This window comes from Chiroxiphia lanceolata, chromosome 4 (assembly GCF_009829145.1).
Source record: "Chiroxiphia lanceolata isolate bChiLan1 chromosome 4, bChiLan1.pri, whole genome shotgun sequence".
Taxonomy (NCBI): Eukaryota; Metazoa; Chordata; class Aves; order Passeriformes; family Pipridae; genus Chiroxiphia; species Chiroxiphia lanceolata.
Genome location: NC_045640.1, coordinates 58,499,794 through 58,519,755, shown reverse-complemented (window position 1 = coordinate 58,519,755; position 19,962 = coordinate 58,499,794). Strand labels below are relative to the sequence as shown.

Genomic DNA, 19,962 nt, shown 5'->3' with positions numbered 1-19,962 from the left:
CCATGAGCCTGACTTATTGCTCACTTCACATTCTGTAACAACACACAGAAGTGTACATAAAACAACCTGGATTGCATGTATAAAAGCATATTCTCGGTGCCAATTCCATTTGGAAAAGATCCTTCCCCTGGGACAGGAAATGTCATGGGGAAAAAGTAATTTTGACTGCACTTTTTCTGCCCGACTGCAGCCTGTTGCTTATTTGCTCTTTCTGCAACCAAGACTCAGTCACCTTAAAACAATCAAATATAGTTCACACAAGGATAAATCACAAGAGATTGACCTACTCACCACTACTCCACTCAAACCAAGTACTAGAAAAAGATACAGTGAAATTGTACAAGATTTTCCCCAGATACATGTATTACACTTACTAGTAAAACAATCACTAAACAGAAGGATCAAGCGAGCACCACAGCTGAAAACTTATTTTCAATAGCTATTTTCAAGAACTCTTTCAACAGCTTTTTGTTTAATCTGCACAGAGTTGGATGGCAGAAAGCACAGCTCTCAAACTGCAAGTACACTGCTGGTACACAGCTGGATTAAAAAGGTAGCAGTGACTTTAATTCACAAGATCCCATTTCTTCTGGAAAAAGAAAGTATGTACACTGCATCTCAGTCAGCAGCTTCAGTACTCTAGGTATTTTCACCCAAGTAGCCCTCCAGCATCACTAAAGTGCAAAACATAACAGTCAGAATAATTATGTTGAAAAAAACCCACCACAAATATTCCTTTTATAAGACACACACTTCCACTGCCCAGCCTTTCTTAAGAAAAGATAAAGACAACTAACAGCAATTACTCGTTGATTAAAAACACAGGGAGAAATGTCAGCAACTGTTGTGCAGCTCCTGTTAGCAGCATAAATGCCATAGAAGGCCCACATCAGCCTGCAACTTACATTACCTAAAGGCTTAAATTCACAAGGTTATACCTTAAGGCTGCTCCTTCCAATGATTCTGTTTATGGTACAGTCTCCCCAACAGCTGTACTGCCATAAACAGTGGGAAGAGGGACCTTAAAATCCAGCTCTCCAAATCAGTCATCAAGTTTCATCCTTCAACAGTTATCTTTTTACACAGAGGCATTGTCACACGTTCAGATGTAAATACCATCCATACTATAAACTAAAGAGTAATTAAATGTGAAAACCAATCCCTCAAAATGGAAAATCACTGCAAGGATGTGTCAAGCGAAACGATTCAAAAAAGAAACTTCACTTTATTATGTAGCACTTAAATTAAGTCATTATCCAGGTTATCCTACAAGTCTCACATCCCTTAGGGATTCATTCCTGACAAGGAATCAGTGCAAAAATACAGAGCTAAAGTGAACAGCTTCTGAACCCCCACCAGTCAGAATCCCAGTGTGGCTGTGCAGATCTGCAGATATGATGAAACAGCTGCAAATAACAAAGACAAGGAAGCAAAGCAAGGTCAGATCTCCTCCTTCATCTCATTTCACACTAGCTAAGAAATCAAAAGAAGTAAACTCAAGTCTCTGAAAAACCTTCTATTTATCCCTGTCCATTGTTTTTTCCAGCTGAATTTCACAGAATTTTCACTGAATTTCCTCTCAAAATGACAGTCATCTGTTTCAAGGCTGGAAAACATATTCTTCTCTTGATGCCTGTCAGTTCCTCATTGACATCACTCATGGCACTCAGGTCCAGGATCCTCACTCCAGTGGGCTCCCCGTTTCTCAGTCACAAGCTTAATGAAGTAGCTATGACTTGCATACAGCTCAAGCTTCTCACTGATGTCAATCCACTTCACTACTCCAGCATCATCACCTGCTTCCAGAGGCAAATTATCCATTGTCTCACCTGTTCACAAAAAAAAGAATTAGGACATGCTATTGTATCTTTTCTTCTCGCTTTTTCTTCTCAGATCTAATCAGTTCCCCCTTCCACAACGCTCCTTCACAGGCAGCAACCTTCCACTTCTTCTCAGAGAAAAAAGAAATAAGTCACTCACTGATTCTGTGCCAGAAACCTTTCTCATACTTGTACTATTTTAAGTGGTGGAGGTGGTGGTAATTCCTTGTCACCACTCGTAGGATACCATCAGCAGCACAAAAAGCTACTGGAAATCATCAGGACGATACATACTCACTACCCCAAGTTTAGCCAATCCCTCTGCCTTGATTTTTGTTCATTTGCCTAACATTTGACTGCTGCTTTTCTCAGGCATTATTCTACATGAAAAACTTAATTCTGAAACATATATGCACTTACGAAAAAACAGAATAACTAAAACTTTATTAAAGGCCTCAAAATCAAAAATACTACTTAAGAAGAGATGCAGAAAGGCTTCTGAAATGCTCCAAGTTTTTACTCTGTTTCTAAAAAAAGAGTCCCAGGACTTCATAGACGACAACCAAGAAAACGCTTTTAAATTCTGCATTAGAAACAAAACCCAAAGATATAGGATTTCCCCCAGTTCTGGGGGCTGATAAATCAAGGACCAGTGACATGTGAAACTTCACAGCTGGTATCTACTACTCAAAATTCAGTGGAAATGTCACTATATGAAGTCTCTGACTTAACAAGTCAGAAACACCTGACTAGATTGATGTATCTTGCAGGTGAAAAATGAGTCCAAGAAAACAGACCATTCTAAGAATCTAGTCCCATATTTTACACCTGACTTGCATGTTCCCCAATTTCACTGCCATTCTCAGCTCAACATAGGTCCCAATTTCAAACAAGCACATGAAGCAAAAGGCAACTAAGAGCATATATGGAGATACTCACCTGTTTCATCATGATAGTTCACAGCCTCTGTCTCCATCCAGGCATTATCAGTGTTACGAGGGTCATCCACATATCCTCGGTACACCTAAGGCCCCAAACAAACCAAAATAAGCTCAGCATCACAACAAACAAGGTGGAATCACTAAGATTTTTTTCCTTTCCTTTGACACATTTGCCCTTACACCGTTTTCAACAGTCCCCTCCATTTCCTACACCACAAGAACCTGAGCAACATAACTTATTTTCATTTCAGCTACACTTTCTCAAGTTCCATAACCTGTGAGTTACATGCACAGCTGAAGAGGTTATCACAAGAGACCCAGAGCTCACCACAAAGTGTTCCTGACTGAACAGCTTGTGGAGTTGCTTCTCCAATTTTGCTTTCTCCTCGGGCGATTTCTGCAAAGAGTTCAAGGCCTCCTCCCCAAATTCCCGCTTCAGGGTAGCACTGATCTTCTCCCCTGGGTCCACCATCCCCTTAGAGGGAGAAAAAGAAAAAAGGTGATTTCACTTGCTGTAACTCCCAGCTCTTAGTATATTACATCCACCTGCATCATACTCTGGACACAGGAGGAACTTTACAGTCAGCTGTAAAGATCAAGCACATACGTCCTTCAAAACCTGCAGTGGAATCAACTGTGCCTGCATTAAGCAAGACATGGGCAGATTTAAACAGGAATACCACTTTGCAATGCAGAAACATCAGAAGGCATGCCAGCTGATGCCTGGGCAAAGTTAGTTCAAGGAGCATTTCTCCTCACTGCTGCAACACCAGGTCATTCATCAAAAAGCACTCTTCTGTCACACGCATGCCAGTTATTGCCTCACGGCCTCACCAGTGGGGGGAGATGTCAATGTCTCTGGAGCTTTGCCCTTACCCCTGGAATGGCCCACTCCCCACAGTCTCTCCTCTTGATAGCCACGAACTGCAAGATGTCTTTGCCAGTAACTGGATGAGCAACTTTATTGCCACTTCCGTCCCTTTTCCACCTGTAGCAAACAACAAGGGCACAAACACCCACCACTGCCTTCAGTAAAGGATTAAGAACTACCAGTAGTTAAAGCAAAAAGCTGTCCAAACAAAAATTTAAACAAAAGCAGCATGTCCTTGACTTTCAAGGAAGCAACTTGGTAGCAATGGCATCATTCTGAAAAGGGGAAGAACTAAAATGCACCAGGATGATTTTCCACAACGGTTCTACCTTCAGCATGGCACTTCCTAACTTGCACCTTTGTTAACTACACAGTCTTTTCTGAATGCTTTGTGTACACACAGATCCTGCTGGCAAAAGTACATTAAAACAAAGCACACGCTGACCAAAAGAGGATCTTAACCACACATCCTCTTACAATACAGTAAGTCAAGTTACTGTTTCTTGCATAACAAAAGCAGGCACGTAGCTTTTTATTCTTTTTTTTTTTTCACAATTGTGTCATTATGACAGAAAAACCTATTCTTGCAATTTAATTTCACATGCCTCATTTAAGGCCTTTTGGCAGTATAGTATCAAAGCATCACATAATCCTTTCAGTTCTTATATTTGTTTCCGAAGATTCTTCATATAATGTATCTCCATTGAATTGTGCTTCCTGGGTTATTTGGGTTTTTTTAATGTGCTTTCTCAGCATTTCAGAAGCAATTGCTTGTAATCAGCAGTGAGTCCTTACTCTTTACCATATGTTCCTCATGTCTGTGTATCTCTCCACTCAGATACCCATATCTGAATGGGCTTACATATAGAGAATACACGCACGAAAGGGCCACAAAAAGTAATAGCCTGTCCAGAGATGCACAGAAGAAACAAAATGCACTTTTTCTGTACTGCAGGGCACCTTGCAGTCACCTGCCCCTTACCTAGTTACGATGGGATCAGCAGCATGGTTTGGTCCCCAGCGCCCCAACAATCCTCTGCCTGTGAGGCCAGTCCTTCCTGCTGGATTTCTGAAATAAATGCCACAGTACACAACTTAAGAGTCCTGAACTGGTTCTAATCAGAAATTAAGCCCAGTTGCACCCTGATCTCTGAGTTAGGACAATGCTATTGTCCCTCTGATCTCTGAGGGCCAGCTGGAATGCAAGGGGATTTATTTACTGCTAAATTTATATACCCTTGACACAACAGTACGCTAAACATATTTATTTCCCCGCATTCAAAAGATGCTCCAAGTATTCTAAAAAAAAAATAAAACCAAAAAAACAGTTTTAAGGAAGATTAAATAACAAAAAGGGAAAGGATAGCAACATGCATTCAGTGTCCTCATGGGCTTTAAAAGGCAAGAGACACAGCATGGTTTTCTCCTTCATCAACCTCTTTTTGTGTTTAATAGCACAGGCAAAGGAAAAAGACAAAACAGCTTTGTCATTTTTCAGATCTTGTGTCCTGAGATGGTCCTGATCAGGCATCACTCTCATTATGCACACAGTCTTGTCTGAAAATGGAATCTAGTTTCCAAGACTATAGAAGCACAGAGCATTCAATTATGTACAAAAGGCAGAAAGAAGAGAAACTATTTTTAGGTGAGATTACCCATCTGTGCTACGCCAGGATTTGTCAGTGGAAGGAAATACTCTGCTCCTCCACTTTAGCACACAAGTGGAACAAAAGCTTCAGAGCCCCACATCTGGTCAAACTGTGCAAACAATTAACCCAACAAACCCTACTATTGACAGTATTAGACCTCCCCTGACTCCAGTGCCGCCACCACCACCCTATGTTGTGGCAGTAGTACTGGCTAAACATTTCACGCCTCTCTGCCACAATCTTCTTCCAAGAAGAGCTCTGGCTCCAAGGTATCAGTTTTCCTGTCTCTAGGGGAGACTATCTTGGCTTTGTTCTAGCAGGTACCACGTTAAATATGCAAACAAAAAAACCACACTCACCGGGGTCTCCCATTTTCAACCACATACAAGCCATTCAGACTCTTCCTCTCCACTTCTCCATCTCTCTCATTGAATTTGGGAGAAAAACCTTCATCACTGTGTGGAAAATAATGATTTAATAGAGATATGTTATAAAACACAAAACACCCCTCTGCCCCCAAAAACCATCAGACTGGCAACACCCATTTGACCAATGAGTAGTTTTTACCAGAACTTATGTTGCAGGCCCTCCCTTTTCTTTATATAAAGTCTCAACCTTTATTCATTATATTCTCCCTATATTTAGTTCTGCAGGAAAAGTGCAGAACTAAAGTATTTAACATCATATCTCCCTAAATTTTCATTTAGACAAAATGTTTCAAAGGTATTCTCGTCAAAGTTAGAATCGTAGAATCACAGAATTGTTTCAGCTGGAAAAGACCTTGAAACTTATTCAGTCCAACCATTAACCCAGCACTGCCAAGCCCGCCACTAAACCATGTCCCTAAGTGACACATCTACATGTCTTTTAAATACCTACAGGGACGGTGACTCAACCACTTCCCTGGGCAGCCTGTTCCAAAGCTTGATAAATCTTTTAGTGAAGAAATTTTTCCTAATATCCAAACTAAATCCCCTCTGGCACAACGTAAGGCTATTTCCTCCTGTCCTATCCCTTGTTATTTGGGAGAAGAGACTGACATCCACCTTGCTACAACCTCCTTTCAGGTAGTTGTAGAGAGCGATAAGGATCCCCCTGAGCCTCCTTTTGTCCAGGTTAAACACCTCCAGCTCCCTCGGCTGTTCCTCACCAGACTTGTGCTCCAGAACCTTCCCCAGCTCCATTGCCCTTCTCTGGACACACCTCAGCACCTCAATGTCTTTCTTGTACAAGTGAGGGGCCCAAACTGAACATAGGATTTGGGATGCAGCCTCACCAGTGCCAAGTACAAGGGGACAATCCCTGCCCTGGTCCCGCTGGCCACACTATTCCTGATCCAGGCCAGGATGTCACTGGCCTTCTTGGCCACCTGGGCACACTGCTGGCTCATGTTCAGCTGCTGTCTACCAGCACACCCAGGTCCTTTTCTGCTGGGCAGCTTTCCAACTCTTCCCCAGCCTGTAGTGCTACATGGAGTTGTGATCCAAGTGCAGGATCAGCACTTCACCTTATTGAACCTCATCCAATTGGCCTCAGCCCATTTATCCAGCCTGTACAGGTCCCTCCACAGAGCCTTCCTACCCTCCAACAGATAAACAATCTGCCACAACTTAGTGTCACCCACAAAGTGACCGAGGGTGCGCTCGATCCCCTTGTCCAGATCATCAATAAAGATACTAACCAGAACTGGCCTCAGTCCTGACTTTAAAATTTTTAAAGTATTGCTAACACCTACTAAAAGATTACCCAACACTGTCACAACTTGCCTTGGCAGAACATCGGCACACCTGTGGAGTCTGAGGATTGCCTTGTAATCAGCAGAATATTAAACCCCACTAAGAGTAAACAGGAGCACATGTTCACACAGCACTGGGGGACAAGGAAGGTAAGGCTGAAACCTCAAAAGCCTACACAGATGTGCATACATAGAAATCATCTTTTCACATTTATCACAAGTTACACCAGATGCATGCATTTAACTTTCTAGCCAAGAAGCATACAGCATTTCTTGAGAGGAGAATATTCACAGAATCAATAAAAATGAATACACATAGTCAAAAAACCCACAGCAACTACAGTCATGCATTCAACCTGTCATATTTCCTGAGTCAGAGCACTCAAGAATGGCAATTCTACTTTCTTTTCTCGTGTTGCATTCAATCCATGAACAAACAAGTATATTATGAAAATACTGTCCCAAATTCTTAAGGAGAATTAGGAAATTTTTATTTAGCTCACAACATAGAGAAACACTGCACAGCATCAACAGCTCAGTAAAATCATGTGTCAAAGACCTTCACAGCTAACCCAAACAACTCAGTTCTCTAATCAACACTTTTCTTAGACTTGACTTTCACACATCACTGCAGAATCACACATCACTTAAGCCGATGATCTTCTTAACTCAGGTCATCGCTATTCTCTGCTTCCATGTTCATAGAAGAAAAGAGCCACCATTTCCACTCACTTGATTTGGGGATCTGCCCAACTGGGTCCAGACAAAACCGACTTTGCAGTGTACTCCACGGGATTATAATCTTTCCATTCCGTCAACCACCCCACTTTATCTTCAGGAACTTGGCTACGCTCAACGTGTGATCCCGGATATGGGGAGGTGAGAGCTTTGCTGTGGTAGAACTTAACATTGTAACTGTTGAACATGTTCACAGGATGAAGATGGGACCAACAGCTTGCAGATGAGTTACTGAAATATAAACAACAAAAAAAAAGAAATATAGCATCTCATTCATTAGGCTTTAACCTGTAATCTAATACCAGATCTGCAGGGTACATGATAGCAAGTGGAATAGAGCCAGCTCTTTCCAGAAAACAGTTCTCAGTAATATATCACTGCTTCTTTCAGTGATGTACCATACTAAATGTATGCAGGACCAACAAGTCTGAATTTTATCATCAGCTACTTGAAGTAGAAGATACTCTATTAAATACACATGAAGACTTAACAGCATGAGGAAAAGCTGAAAACTAGAATTGCCATTCCAGGCTGTGTGTAACAGTGACTAGTTAGCAATCATATACAAGGAACACCTCAAGGATATTTACGATAAATGCAGCAAGAAGTCTGCTAAAGCATTAACTATCTATTTAAATCTTTATTAAATCTCTATTCATCAATAAAACAACACAGCCTTGCAAGAGTCCTGCTGTTGCATCCAGTGGTAGACCACGTAAGACCAAGAATGAAATATCTAAGAGCCTGAGCAACACAGTTCTTCAAGTTGCAATGAGCACCAAAATACCATTTTGTGCAATACAGATATGGGATAATACGTACTGTGCTTTTCAGTTTAAAAGAAGGCTAGAACTATCAAACAAGGTTAAAAGAAAAAAATACTTGAGGCCTCTATTTATTTTATTTTGCCATGAGTTTTCATAAGCTGAAAGACCGGTCAACAGTAAAATACAACAGGTTGGGTTACAGCTCCTGTTCATCAGCTCTTAAAAACTCTATACAGATTTTCTTCAATATACTAAGTGGCCTTCTTGAACTCAATTTTTTTTTACTTGTTACAAAAAAAAGGTTACTTTAGACAAGAGCCTTAAAGCTCAGCAAGGGGTTATTACCTAGAAAAGTACCCTAGAAACAAGATATTCATAAATTCTTAGTGAAAAGTTATGGGGGGGTTATAAATAAAGAATCACTTCCTCTATATAAGGAAATATATTTCCTCTGCAAAAGAGTTTTTAGATTTTAACCACCTAATATCTGAGCAAGGTGATGATGGGACTAATGAGTTTTGGATAAAAAAGAAAAAAAACCTACTCATACATTATCTACCCTGGTATTTCAACCCAGATGTGAATATTAGATTATAACCAGCAAAACAGGCCATGCTTTTTCAAAAAAACAGTTCCAGTGCCAAACACCTCAGATGCTGTGAAAATCCTCAGGTGCATCTGGGAGAGGAGGTTCTGCTTCTCACTGAAGGCTGAGAGTTCATTGGCACAAGTACAGGACGAGTCACGTTCACTGCTGAGCTGATGTTCTCAAAAGCACAATTCACAGAATCAATTAGGTAGGAAAAGATCGCTGAGATCGAGTCCAACCTCTGACCAAACACCACCATGTCAACTAGACCATGTGCCACGTCCAGTCTTTCCCTAAACACCTCCAGGGACGGTGACTCCACCACCTCCCTGGGCATCCCATTCCAACGCCTGAAGACCCTTTCTGTGAAGAAATTCCTCCTAATATCCAACTCAGAAAACACCTGAAGTTCAAAAAACCACAAACCCTTAACAGAGATGTAGAAAAGGGCAACATTCCTTTTGCATTTTTCAGTAACTACATCACTTCAAAGGGCAGGGCGGTTTGCGTTTCTGCCGTGCCCAAAAGGGACACCCCTCAGCGCCATCGCACGCCCCGCGCCGAGCTCCCCCTGCCCTGGTAGAAGACGAAAGGCAGCCCCGGGATAGAGGGCAGCCCCGGGATAGAGGGCAGCCCCGGGATCTCGGCCCGGCCGTGCGGCGGCTGCTCCCCGCAGAACAGGGCACCGACCTCCGGCAGCGACACGGGCCGCGGCCCGGCTCCCCCGCGCACAGCCCGCGGTACCTGTGTGCCGGGCGGCGCTGGGCAGCGCTCCGGGCCGACAGCACCACGGACAACGAGAGCACGGCCACCGCCCGCCGCAGGGACCCGGCCGGCAGCGGCATCGGCGGCGCCTCCGCGGCCCCACCGCAGCGGGGGCGAGCCCCGCCTCAGCCTCGGCCCCGCGGCCAGGAATGGGACTCTGCGCCGGGCCCGGGATGGGAGCGCTGCGACCGGCGGTGCGAGGCAGCCGCTCCAGGACACCGCTCCGGGACACCGCTCCTTCCCAGCTCCTACCCCCGGGCCGGGAAGGAGCCGCCCGCCGGCCCCGGTACAAGCTCGCCCCGCATTGGGCGGAGCGCCGCCAGTGACGAACGCCCCGCACCGGGACTGTCTGGGATGGAGCTCGTTCCCTACGGTGCTAGGCTGGGCACTGGTACCTAGAAAGGGGGCCGGGAACACAGCAGAGTTTTGGCTACTGCAGAGCACCGCTCCCACAGCACCAGCGCTGTCTCTCCAACATTCCGCCGGCCAACAGCAAGAGCGACGTGGGGAACATCCCGGGAGGGGACACCGCGAGGCCAGCTGACCCAAACTAACCAAAGGGATGCTCCATGCCGCGTGACGTCAGCTCAGATATGAATACTTTAAAAAAAAAAAAAAGGAGGAGGAGGAAGGGGAGGGCATTTGCTATTTACAAAGTTCGCCTTCCGGAGCGACCCCGACGTGTGCCGAAGCCCTGCTTCCCGGGATGTGGCCGGTCACCGCCTGATCATGCGAAACAGAGAATAATTTCTCTTTTTTTTCCCCTCTTTGCTTGTGCGTGCGCAAACTTTAGATTTTACTTCAGTAAACTGCTTTGTCTCAACCTACGGGTCGCTTTCCGTGTTATTCTCCATCCCTTGCCCGGCCGGGAAGGGGGAATGACAGAGCGCCTCGGCGAGAACCGGCCACGCTCCAGCCCCCGCCGCCCCCGGCCCGCGGCTCGGCCCCGCCCCCGGACGCGCCCCCCGCGCTCAGCCGCGCTCTGATTGGACGCTGCACCGCGGGGGGCGGAGCCTCCCGGGCCGCGGGGCGGGCGGGGGCGGAGGGACCCCGGAGCAGTTCGGGCAGCGAAGGAGCCGCGGGGGAGCCATGAACCTGTTCCTGGAGCTTCTCCTGTTTCTGGCCACGCTCGTCTACTCCTACCTGGAGGCTTTCGTGAAGCTGTTTGTCCCCGTGAGGAGGAAGTCTGTCAGCGGAGAGCTTGTGCTCATCACGGGTGCTGGCCATGGCGTCGGCAGAGCGACCGCCCTCGAGTTCGCCAAGCGCCAGAGCAGGCTGGTCCTCTGGGACATCAGCAAGGTAATGGCACAGCTCGTGTCCTCACTCCTTCACCTCCGAGCCCGATGGGGTTCAGGAGAGTAAGAAGGGCATCGTCAGATTGCATCCACAGCAGCTCCTTCCCCCTCCGCTGCCGTCGGGCCGGCTCTGACTGGCCCGCTGAGCGCCAGGAGAGGGTTTGGCCCTGCTGGCAGCAGAGGATGGAGGGCTCTGGGTCCCGCAGTTCCTCGGCGCTGCTCAGCGAGGGAGCAGGCACCGCCTGGCAGAGCCCCTGGAGAGGGAAGTGCGTGCTCCGAGAGCTGCTGCTGGAACGGCTGCCTCGGCTGGCAGGGAGAGCACGCCGAGACCAGCAGCCTGCTTCCACAGAGGAGCAGGTTTGCCTCCGCTGAGCGTCTTTGGCCTCAGGCGTTTTGCATACATTGCTGGAAGGTGTGTTTTCTCTTTGCTCGTGTGGACAGCATTGCTGTGCTGAGCTGTGTGCGAGCCCTGCTGCCCTCTGGGGCAGCTACAAGTGTAGATGGCTCCTTGCTGAATGTTCATACTGGCCCAAAGTGTTTCAGATAATTTGACTGGAACGCAAAAAGACCTTGGCAAGTGGAGGATGGACAGGTAGAAACATGCATCTTGGCAGTGAGTAGGGATCAAGGCCAAGTGTGTGTAGGTGCAAGCAGCTGTACAGGGAGGGTGAGAGGCTGGAGAGCAGAGAGTGGGAAAGGTTTCTGACACAGTGGGTCAGGAGAGGAGTTCATCCTGTCGTCCTGAAGCTGCAAAAACAAAATCCAGCTCACCACAAACAAACAAAGAAACTCCCACAAAATCCAAGACCAAGGATAAGGGGATGTATAAACAGGGAAGGTACTGTAGAACATTTTCAGTGTTTGTTCGTGCTGCCCATTATGGCTAAGACCAGACACTGGAGGTGTGGCAGGAGGCACAAGCACTGCTCTCCCGATATGTACAGGGCTGCAGCAAAGGAGAGCATTGTCCATGTTCTCTGGATGGAATTCAGGGATTACGGAATAAATTTAGTAGTGAGCGACACCTGGCTTTGGTGCTGGGAAATAGATTGTAAGGGTGGGCGTAAGGAGGAACTGAAATACAATACCGAAGAAGTGGTGGATTCCAGAGGATTTAGGACTATGCTTCTCCAGTCCAGCTACCTAGTCCAAGGCCTCCTTCCTGGGGGCTCTCAGCCTTAAGCAGCAGCCAGGACTGAGGGCAGCTGCCCAGTCACCCACTGCAGGGACCTGCACAGGTAATGTCAGGTGCTGAGCTGTCCCAGGCTATTTGTGACCTGAGGCCTTTCACTGCACAGGTCCCCTGGCACCTAGGGACAAGGCTGCACCCAAGTCACTTCTGCCCTGTCTTAGTGGGTTGATGTAATGACTTAGGGAAGCTTCTGTTCTGTGTGTATCAAATGCCATTCTTGAAATGCCATTTTGCCCTGTGGAAGGCACCTCTTTTCTTACACCTAGTCTGTGAATACATAGAAACCACTTTTCATATCTCAAAGTGTCAGACAAGCCTGTGTTTTAAGAGTTCTGTTTACACTCACAGTGTCTCCCTGCTGTTCTGTTATAGGCACTGTGTGCCCCCTTTCTGCAGCCTAGTTACATGTGCCTTACCAAGGCAAACTCCCTCTTGTTGCCACATTGCCTTTCTGGCAATCCCTCTAGGCAGGTCCAAAATTTAAGGCTGGAATACCTGTCCTCTCAAGGACCCCACCTACAGCTCTGTCCCTGGGTAACCACGGGGTGTGGCTGTGTTTGCACAGTTAAGAGATGTCTCCAGGCTGTAACTGCTCTGCTGAGGTGCCTGAGCAGCAACACGTGGGCAGGGCACAGTTGTGCATGAGTGTCTTTCTTTTCTGCCCCTTCCAGCACGGTGTTGAGGAGACGGCAGCAGAATGCAAGGGTCTGGGGGCCACTGTTGAAGCCTTCGTGGTGGACTGCAGCAAACGGGAGGAGATCTACAGCGCTGCAGAGAAGGTGGGGCAGCAGGGGCATGGACAGAGGCTCACCCAAACACGCTCCATTTCCAGAAAAGCCGGGACAGCTGGAGAAGAGGCATTGCAAGCAAATCATGCAAGGCCTTGGAACCTCCCCACTCCTCGCTGTTCTCTGTACACAGAGTGGTGAGGCATTTCCAAGATCACACCCTTTAGTGAGGCTCCAGGGTATCATTCCTCACTGCCAAGTTTGCTCTGGAGAGTTCCAGCTTCTGAAGAAACACAGGCAGCACTGAGGACATATGAAACATTTTATTGTAAAGGTTATGGTCCAGCTGGCTCAAAACTGTCTGTACCTCCCTAGTCCCAGCTGTGACTACACAGTCCAAACTGTGTGTGTGCGCAGTGTGTGGAAGACAATAAATTTTGGCAGTAATTATTTAAGGGAGAAGAATCAGATCTAAACCAGATCTCATGGTAATACTGCACACTTTCTGCCACATCTAGAAAGGTACTGTGATCTTCCTCTCCATAAAAGAAATAATGTTAAGAAATAAATTATTGCTCATCTTCTGCAGCCTTGCATTTTTTCCTTTTTTGTTTTTATATAATGAATGAGAGACACACTTCTGGGCCTTTGTTTTGTCTCCAAAAGGTGAAAAAGGAAATTGGGGATGTGACCATCCTGGTGAACAATGCTGGTGTGATCACAGCTGCCGACCTGCTCTCAACTCAGGACCACCAGATAGAAAGAATGTTTGAAGTCAACATCCTGGCTCACATGTGGGTAAGGGCCACTACCATCTCCATACCTACAGGGCATACCCATTGAGGAGACCTATTTAAAGTAACCCTTATTACCAGTGAGTTACCAAAGTGCTCTTTGGATGTGTACAGCACAGGGGCAGCCTTGGGAAACTTGAACAGCATCTTGCTGATCTGAGCAGGCTGGTGACAGCCTCATGTGCAGCATCTGTCAGAGCTGTACTGGGGCTTACAGAGTGGGGGGGTTCAGCTGTTAAGCAATATTTGTTTGCAGCTGAAGAGAAGCTGCAGGTTGACAAGTGTTTTATTGTACGTGCTGGGGGTGAGACACTCTCAGCATTGCCGGTGAGACCTGGAACCTAAAAAGCAGCAGAGAAAAGATGTGAAAATGAGATCCTGTTTATAGCTTCAGACTTCCTGAAACATTTGCAGAGCAGGTTGCCAGATGCACCAGCTGATCAGAGAACAGGTATCCCTGGGGCTCTCAGATTGTGAGGTGCTGTGCAGCACAAAGCATTAGTCTCTTAATGACTGATATTCAGGGTCAGTGCTGAATATGCCTAAGAAAACACTGTTCTTCTCTTCCTTCCTACCCCCTGCATTTTTGCCTCTTGGATTAAACGATTTTGAAGACGACAAGAGCTTTTCTGCCAGCCATGATGAACAACAACTATGGGCACATTGTCACGGTGGCTTCGGCAGCAGGTCATTTTGGGACTTCTTTCATGGTGGCTTATTGGTAAGTGATTTTTTTAGTCAGCTTGCTTCTTTTTTTTTTTTTTTAATTTTTAATCGTGTCTTCTCCATCAGAAAATACCAAGTTATTAGCTCTGACTGAATCAGGAGCAATGCTTGTATGAAAGAATAATCATTTGACACATCAACTAATGAAAGATTTTCTCCTGTTTTCTCTCCATCACCAATCCAGACTTTTGCTTAGCAAAAAAGGTATCTTTCTCCCTTCTCCTTACTATACAGTGATTCTGTGATTTGTTGTTGAGTTGTCAAGTAAACCCCTAGTGAGTAGTTTTTGATCCTTTTAACTTTGTGGCAGTGACTGTAGTGTATAGAAATAGAATCATCGAGGTTGGAAGGGACCTTTATGATCATGAATTCCAACTGTGAACCCAGCATTACCGCTGCAACCCCCAAACCTCTAAACCACATCACCCAGTGCTAGATCCAGAGACGTCTTAAACACCTGCAGGGATGTGACTCCACCACCTCCTTGGGCAACCTATTCCAGTGCCTGACCACTCCAGTAGTGAGAAAAATTTTCTAATATTTAATCTGAGTCTTCCCTGTCTCAGCTTAAGGCTAAGACTCATCTGCCTGTTCATCTTAGTCTATAACAGATTCCCACCATTATGTCTTCCCTGCTGACCTTCCCCCCAGTCTTCTGCCATCATGACATAAAATTACTTTTTTACTTAAAACATGTTGGGAAAATCATGGTGCATGCACATAAAACCTATTGGATTGCATATTGTCATTCTGCATCACATCTAGCTTTCTATAACAGCAGCTCCAGGTGCAGCAGTCTTCCCCTGGGAACACTCTTTCTTAGAGAATCACTCCCTGCTGGCAATGTGAGAACTCCCCAGCCAGGAATTTTAGTGGGATTACACTGTCCAAATCAATAACAGTCAATAAACTTATTCTCTGGTTCTCCTTTCCTTGGAATTGACTTAAACTAGAGGCACACACCTATTTCTGTGGCACGTTTTCCTCAGTTTTGCTTGCATAATGCTCCTCTATTTCAAAAGTCACACACAACTGTTACAAGATGCTCCCGTGTGGTATAAGAAACAGTAGAGGGTTAATCTTCTTTTCCACCCTGCCTGTCCTTCTTAATTTTAGAGATTCAGGCTGCATTCCTTCTACGAATCTTCTCACATGGATAAATCAGAATGTCTGTCTATCAATGCACATTAGTTATTGTTTTCTAAGATTTCCTTAGTCTGTTTGAAACCAAGGTGACTTTTTTTGAGACATCTGCTGTGCATTCCACAACTACTCCCCAAGCTACAATATCTAATCCAGCACTACATCCTGGCACACGGGGAATTAGAATTAGTCCCTGCCCTATCTCTCAGATGGATTACATTATGTGGTTGGTTTTTTTTTTTGCCTCCCAGCCTGTACTGTATGATTGTTTAGGCCATTTACAGTTGTAGAGAGTTAGAAATACTATTTATGCCTTTTAATTTGTGCTTTTTTCCCCTTCTGCAGCTCAAGCAAGTTTGCTGCAGTTGGATTTCATAAAGCTCTGACAGAGGAACTGTCTACCCTGGGAAAGGACGGAATAAAAACCACGTGCCTTTGTCCAGTTTTTATAAACACTGGATTTGTCAAAAACCCCAGTACAAGGTAATTCAATGCTCTGCGTTCCTGTCCTTCCTTCTTTGCACCAGGGCACTGCATAATATCCCCAGCTTCAGGCTTTCTATTCCAACTGACTGTATAATAACAGTGTGTATAATTGTCTAAAGAAGTGTCCTTTAACCCACATAATGGCTGCATTTGAATTACCTGAGTTTGTGCATGTGTGAAGCATCCCTGTGAAGCTTGTACCACCCCTTTCTACCACCACAGCTCTTACATGTGTGCTTTCCTTTACAGGCTTGGAAAGATTTTGGAGCCTGAAGAAGTTGTAGAGGCTCTGATGGAAGGAATAGTGACCAACCAGAAAATGGTTTTTGTTCCACCACAGCTAAATATTGGTTTGCTTTCTGAAATGTAAGTAGCAAAAGAAAATGAAAAAGTGGGGGTGGAAACAACAATGCTTACAACCTGAGTATATGAGGTTCAAACTTGTAACATCTGAATGAAGATTAATTTAATTTTACGGGAAACTGCATTTTGCACTCATGATATTAAAAGATATAGTTTGGCAGCATAGGGAAACCCTGAAATGACAACTGGACAGAAGTAGTTTACATTCAGCCCAGTTTTATTTATTTTATATTCAGTATTGGACATTGTTATACTTATTAATCCAGATTTGACATCAGTATGCCTATAGCAACTAGATAATGTGTAATTGTCTGCAGGAGACAGTATAATGTATTAAACAACCAGCCATCTAAAATATTTTAGTATGAGAAGAACACATCACAAGGTAATGAAATAGCAGTGGTTCTTTCTAATGAGAACACACAAAAAGATTTTTTGGAGCCCTCTCATAGGTCCTTCTAATCCACTTGCTGAAGATAACTGTTCTCAGTGAAGAGCTCAACTATTCTACAGGCTAGTAAGGAAGGAGAGGGAGAACAGAACACCTTTTCCTCAGAGATCATGATTTTCCTTGGGCTTGCAAACAGCAGTTTCTCTGAATCAGCATCGTTCCAGAAAGAGCTGAGGACCTGCTGCTTATTAGTGTTAGTTTCTTCATGTCAGCACCAAAGATTGAGGTCATAGAGGCTGGGGACTTTGCTTCAAATGGGCTCTACTGCTCTCTGCCATGTAAAGCAAGATTTTTCCTCTCACACGTCTTTAATATTCAGCGTAGCTGCTCTGCTGAGGAGGTGTTGTTATCAGAGCTCAAGTTCCAAATCTGTAATTTACATCAGGACAACTAAGCGAATGTCTCAGTTAACTGCTTTAGTATTTCATGAAACACTTGGTAATATCTTATTTGCAAAACCCAACTACAGACAGTGGGAAAAAGTTTTTCAGTTTTTTGCATCTCCAAGAGCTGCTTGCTGACAGTGCAAGTCTGCAGAAGCATCGACAAATCAAAACTAATGCTGTCAAAGCCCTTAGGGTAACTTTGCTTTTCTGTCTTAATTTGGGACAGGAGGACAGAGAGATATAACTCTTAAGAGAAAAAATCTTAGGAGAGGAAACTGCACCTCAGTTTTAACATCTCATCCTTCCTTAGACCTGCTGTTTTTCAGAGCATGAAGCACGTAATACACACCTATATCTGTACAATATTGAGCCTTCCTGGATCCTCCAGCAGTATTGCAACCCAAATACTGCCCAGCATATACCCAGCATTGGAACTGTCCTAACAAGACTTGGCTGGGACTGGAGTTTAATTAGTCAGAGATTGATGAGAGCTATGTGTTCTTTGGAAATAACACCCAGTTTAAGACTTAGTCTCAGTCCATATATGTGCATGCATTCGGCTCCCAGACCACTCTTCCCTCACCTGCAGTGCCACTTTTTCCCATAATTTAAGTTTCTATCTCACGCTTAATTTCATGTTATTTTCTCTTTCAGGGTGTTTCCAGAACGTGCCCTGAATGTTCTGAAGAAGCTCACTGTTCCAAAGTTTGATGCAATCATTGGGCAGAGAAGCACCCAGTGAAAGCCAAGAATTGATTCTCGTTTCGCAGAGGCACGAGTGAAAACAGAACATGTGCTGTGGGTAGTTCAGCTGGTTTGATACAGAACTAAGACAGGTGCTTCCAGGCCACCATTTCCAAGCACACAGAAGGGTTTATCCCACACCTGCAGCAGGAATATACCTGCATAATATGAAATGTTAGCAAAGCAGAGATGCAGCTCTAGAAAGGCTGCTTTGAGTGTACATCACATCGCCTCTGTCTCGTAGTGTTGAGGCAGACAGGAATTCCCACAAAGCCTGTATTTGGGACAGCACAGCTGCCCATTTGAGTGCCAAGGGATTGCCTGAAAATATGTTAACATGGACTCATTCCTGAGCAAAAGCATCTTGCAAGAAAAAATTTATACAGCAGGTAGGTGGCCTGTTACACCTCAATTTATCTTTTAAATGTAAAAAAATGTGCTCTAATGAACACTTACAGTTTCATGTGCATTTGAAATGTGTATTATTGAATTATTTTAATTAATTGTATTATTGAAATAATGCAGCCTTGTTTGTAATGTAATGCCTAATTACATTGATTATCAATTATGCCTTAGCACCATCAACACTCCTTATTTCAAATAAATACATTTTTCTAACCCAAAAGTGTCTCTCAGCAATGAAGACGGGAACTAGGTCCAAGAAAGGACAGTGGAGCAAGTGCAAAAGTGAAAGGGTCAGCCAGAGCCTGCCAACCACCAGGCCAGGCTGCAGGGATGAGGCAGGTCCTGTGGTCACACCAGCAAGTCACATCAGGATCAGTGAGGTACAGGGCCAGGCATGGCACACCACCAGCACAGCCCACACAAGGGCTGGGGCCAAGGCCAGGGCTTAAAGGTGGGTGCCAGGGAAGAGAGTACATGGGAAAAGGCTCCAGATGAGCCTTCGCTCAGCTCCTCATGACAAGCCAGTGGCCTGATCTGATGGGACCCACCTTGATCAGGAGGTTAATCCCCAAAGGCCTTCAGCCTGTGATACAAGAGAGCAGCACCTGATGAAACACAGGTCAAAGACCCCTTTGGAGCACAGGTTATCTGTGCACCTACTTGTGCAACTCCCAGCCACTGCAGGGACTTGCTGGCTCACAGCCGTCTGAGGGAGGCTGAATATGCTGCCACCTTTGGCACAGTTGGAATCCATCCTGCTCACCTGAGCATTTCTTGTCCTGTAAACAGGTTCTTCACAAAAGGGTGCAATATGTTCCAGTGACTCCAAAGAAAAAGCACAAAAAGACCCCTGAGATAGACAAGTCAGTGTCCCGATGACTAGGCCCTCTTGTCATACTGGCTTCAGTAGGACACATCAGACAAGATATTTGGCTTCTCCTGGCACACCATTCCCACTAGCCTTGTGCATTATTCAGATTCTCATGGCAGACAGAAAGATTGGAAGACAGAAATCCATCTAGGGAATGACAGACAGTGCTGTCCTGCAGACTCTGTTTCTCAGCATACTTGGTCCTAAGGAAAGGGAGAGTGTTTTCACTCCTGTTTTGCCAGATCTAGTCTAGTCTCTCAGAGCCCAGAGGAATTATTGGGCAGGGCAACTTGTGCAGTACTTCATATGTGGCTACAGTTGTTCTCTGTGTCTCCTCTGGCTTCAAGTCTTCTGCTTGGCATAAAGAAACTTATGCAAAAGCAAGGAATTGAGCCTTCATCTCCTGAACACCAGTGACAGAACTGATTCATCAAGCTTCCCAGGCTTCTCAGTTCTCTTTCTGGCCACAGCAGCCAACAGAAGCTTGTCCCATAGTGTAGTCA

General features: G+C 45.2%; 2 protein-coding genes across 3 annotated transcripts; one reads left to right on the top strand and one right to left on the bottom strand.

Annotated features, from left to right (window-relative positions):
- Positions 1 to 1,203: 1,203 nt before the first annotated feature.
- On the bottom strand, positions 1,204 to 10,403 carry NUDT9 (nudix hydrolase 9). Of its 2 annotated transcripts, none has more exons than XM_032685137.1 (8): positions 10,271 to 10,403; positions 7,749 to 7,985; positions 5,641 to 5,736; positions 4,615 to 4,701; positions 3,638 to 3,749; positions 3,090 to 3,236; positions 2,760 to 2,844; positions 1,204 to 1,829 (listed from the first exon to the last, which is right to left on the bottom strand). In XM_032685137.1, the coding sequence occupies exons 2-8, from the start codon at positions 7,940 to 7,942 to the stop codon at positions 1,654 to 1,656; spliced, it is 897 nt and encodes a 298-aa protein (XP_032541028.1). In that variant the 5' UTR covers positions 7,943 to 7,985; positions 10,271 to 10,403; the 3' UTR covers positions 1,204 to 1,653. The 2 variants fall into 2 exon arrangements, with proteins under 2 accessions (XP_032541028.1, XP_032541026.1); XM_032685135.1 differs by lacking the exon at positions 10,271 to 10,403 and adding an exon at positions 9,855 to 10,151.
- A 486-nt stretch (positions 10,404 to 10,889) lies between these two features.
- Positions 10,890 to 18,319, top strand: LOC116785510 (estradiol 17-beta-dehydrogenase 11-like). Its single transcript, XM_032685139.1, has 7 exons — positions 10,890 to 11,174; positions 13,034 to 13,141; positions 13,757 to 13,888; positions 14,499 to 14,605; positions 16,099 to 16,236; positions 16,489 to 16,605; positions 18,094 to 18,319. The coding sequence occupies exons 1-7, from the start codon at positions 10,965 to 10,967 to the stop codon at positions 18,179 to 18,181; spliced, it is 900 nt and encodes a 299-aa protein (XP_032541030.1). The 5' UTR covers positions 10,890 to 10,964; the 3' UTR covers positions 18,182 to 18,319.
- Positions 18,320 to 19,962: the final 1,643 nt, after the last annotated feature.

Excerpts from the sequence above, each read along its gene's own strand:
- NUDT9 (XM_032685135.1), bottom strand. The coding sequence starts at position 9,955 with ATGCCGCTGCCGGCCGGGTCCCTGCGGCGGGCGGTGGCCGTGCTCTCG. Across the intron at positions 7,986-9,854 it reads CAGCGCCGCCCGGCACACAG|TAACTCATCTGCAAGCTGTT; the intron begins GTACCGCGGGCT and ends TTTATATTTCAG. Across the intron at positions 1,830-2,759 it reads GAACTATCATGATGAAACAG|GTGAGACAATGGATAATTTG; the intron begins GTGAGTATCTCC and ends TTTTGTGAACAG.
- LOC116785510 (XM_032685139.1), top strand. The coding sequence starts at position 10,965 with ATGAACCTGTTCCTGGAGCTTCTCCTGTTTCTGGCCACGCTCGTCTAC. Across the intron at positions 11,175-13,033 it reads TCCTCTGGGACATCAGCAAG|CACGGTGTTGAGGAGACGGC; the intron begins GTAATGGCACAG and ends TGCCCCTTCCAG. Across the intron at positions 13,142-13,756 it reads TCTACAGCGCTGCAGAGAAG|GTGAAAAAGGAAATTGGGGA; the intron begins GTGGGGCAGCAG and ends TGTCTCCAAAAG.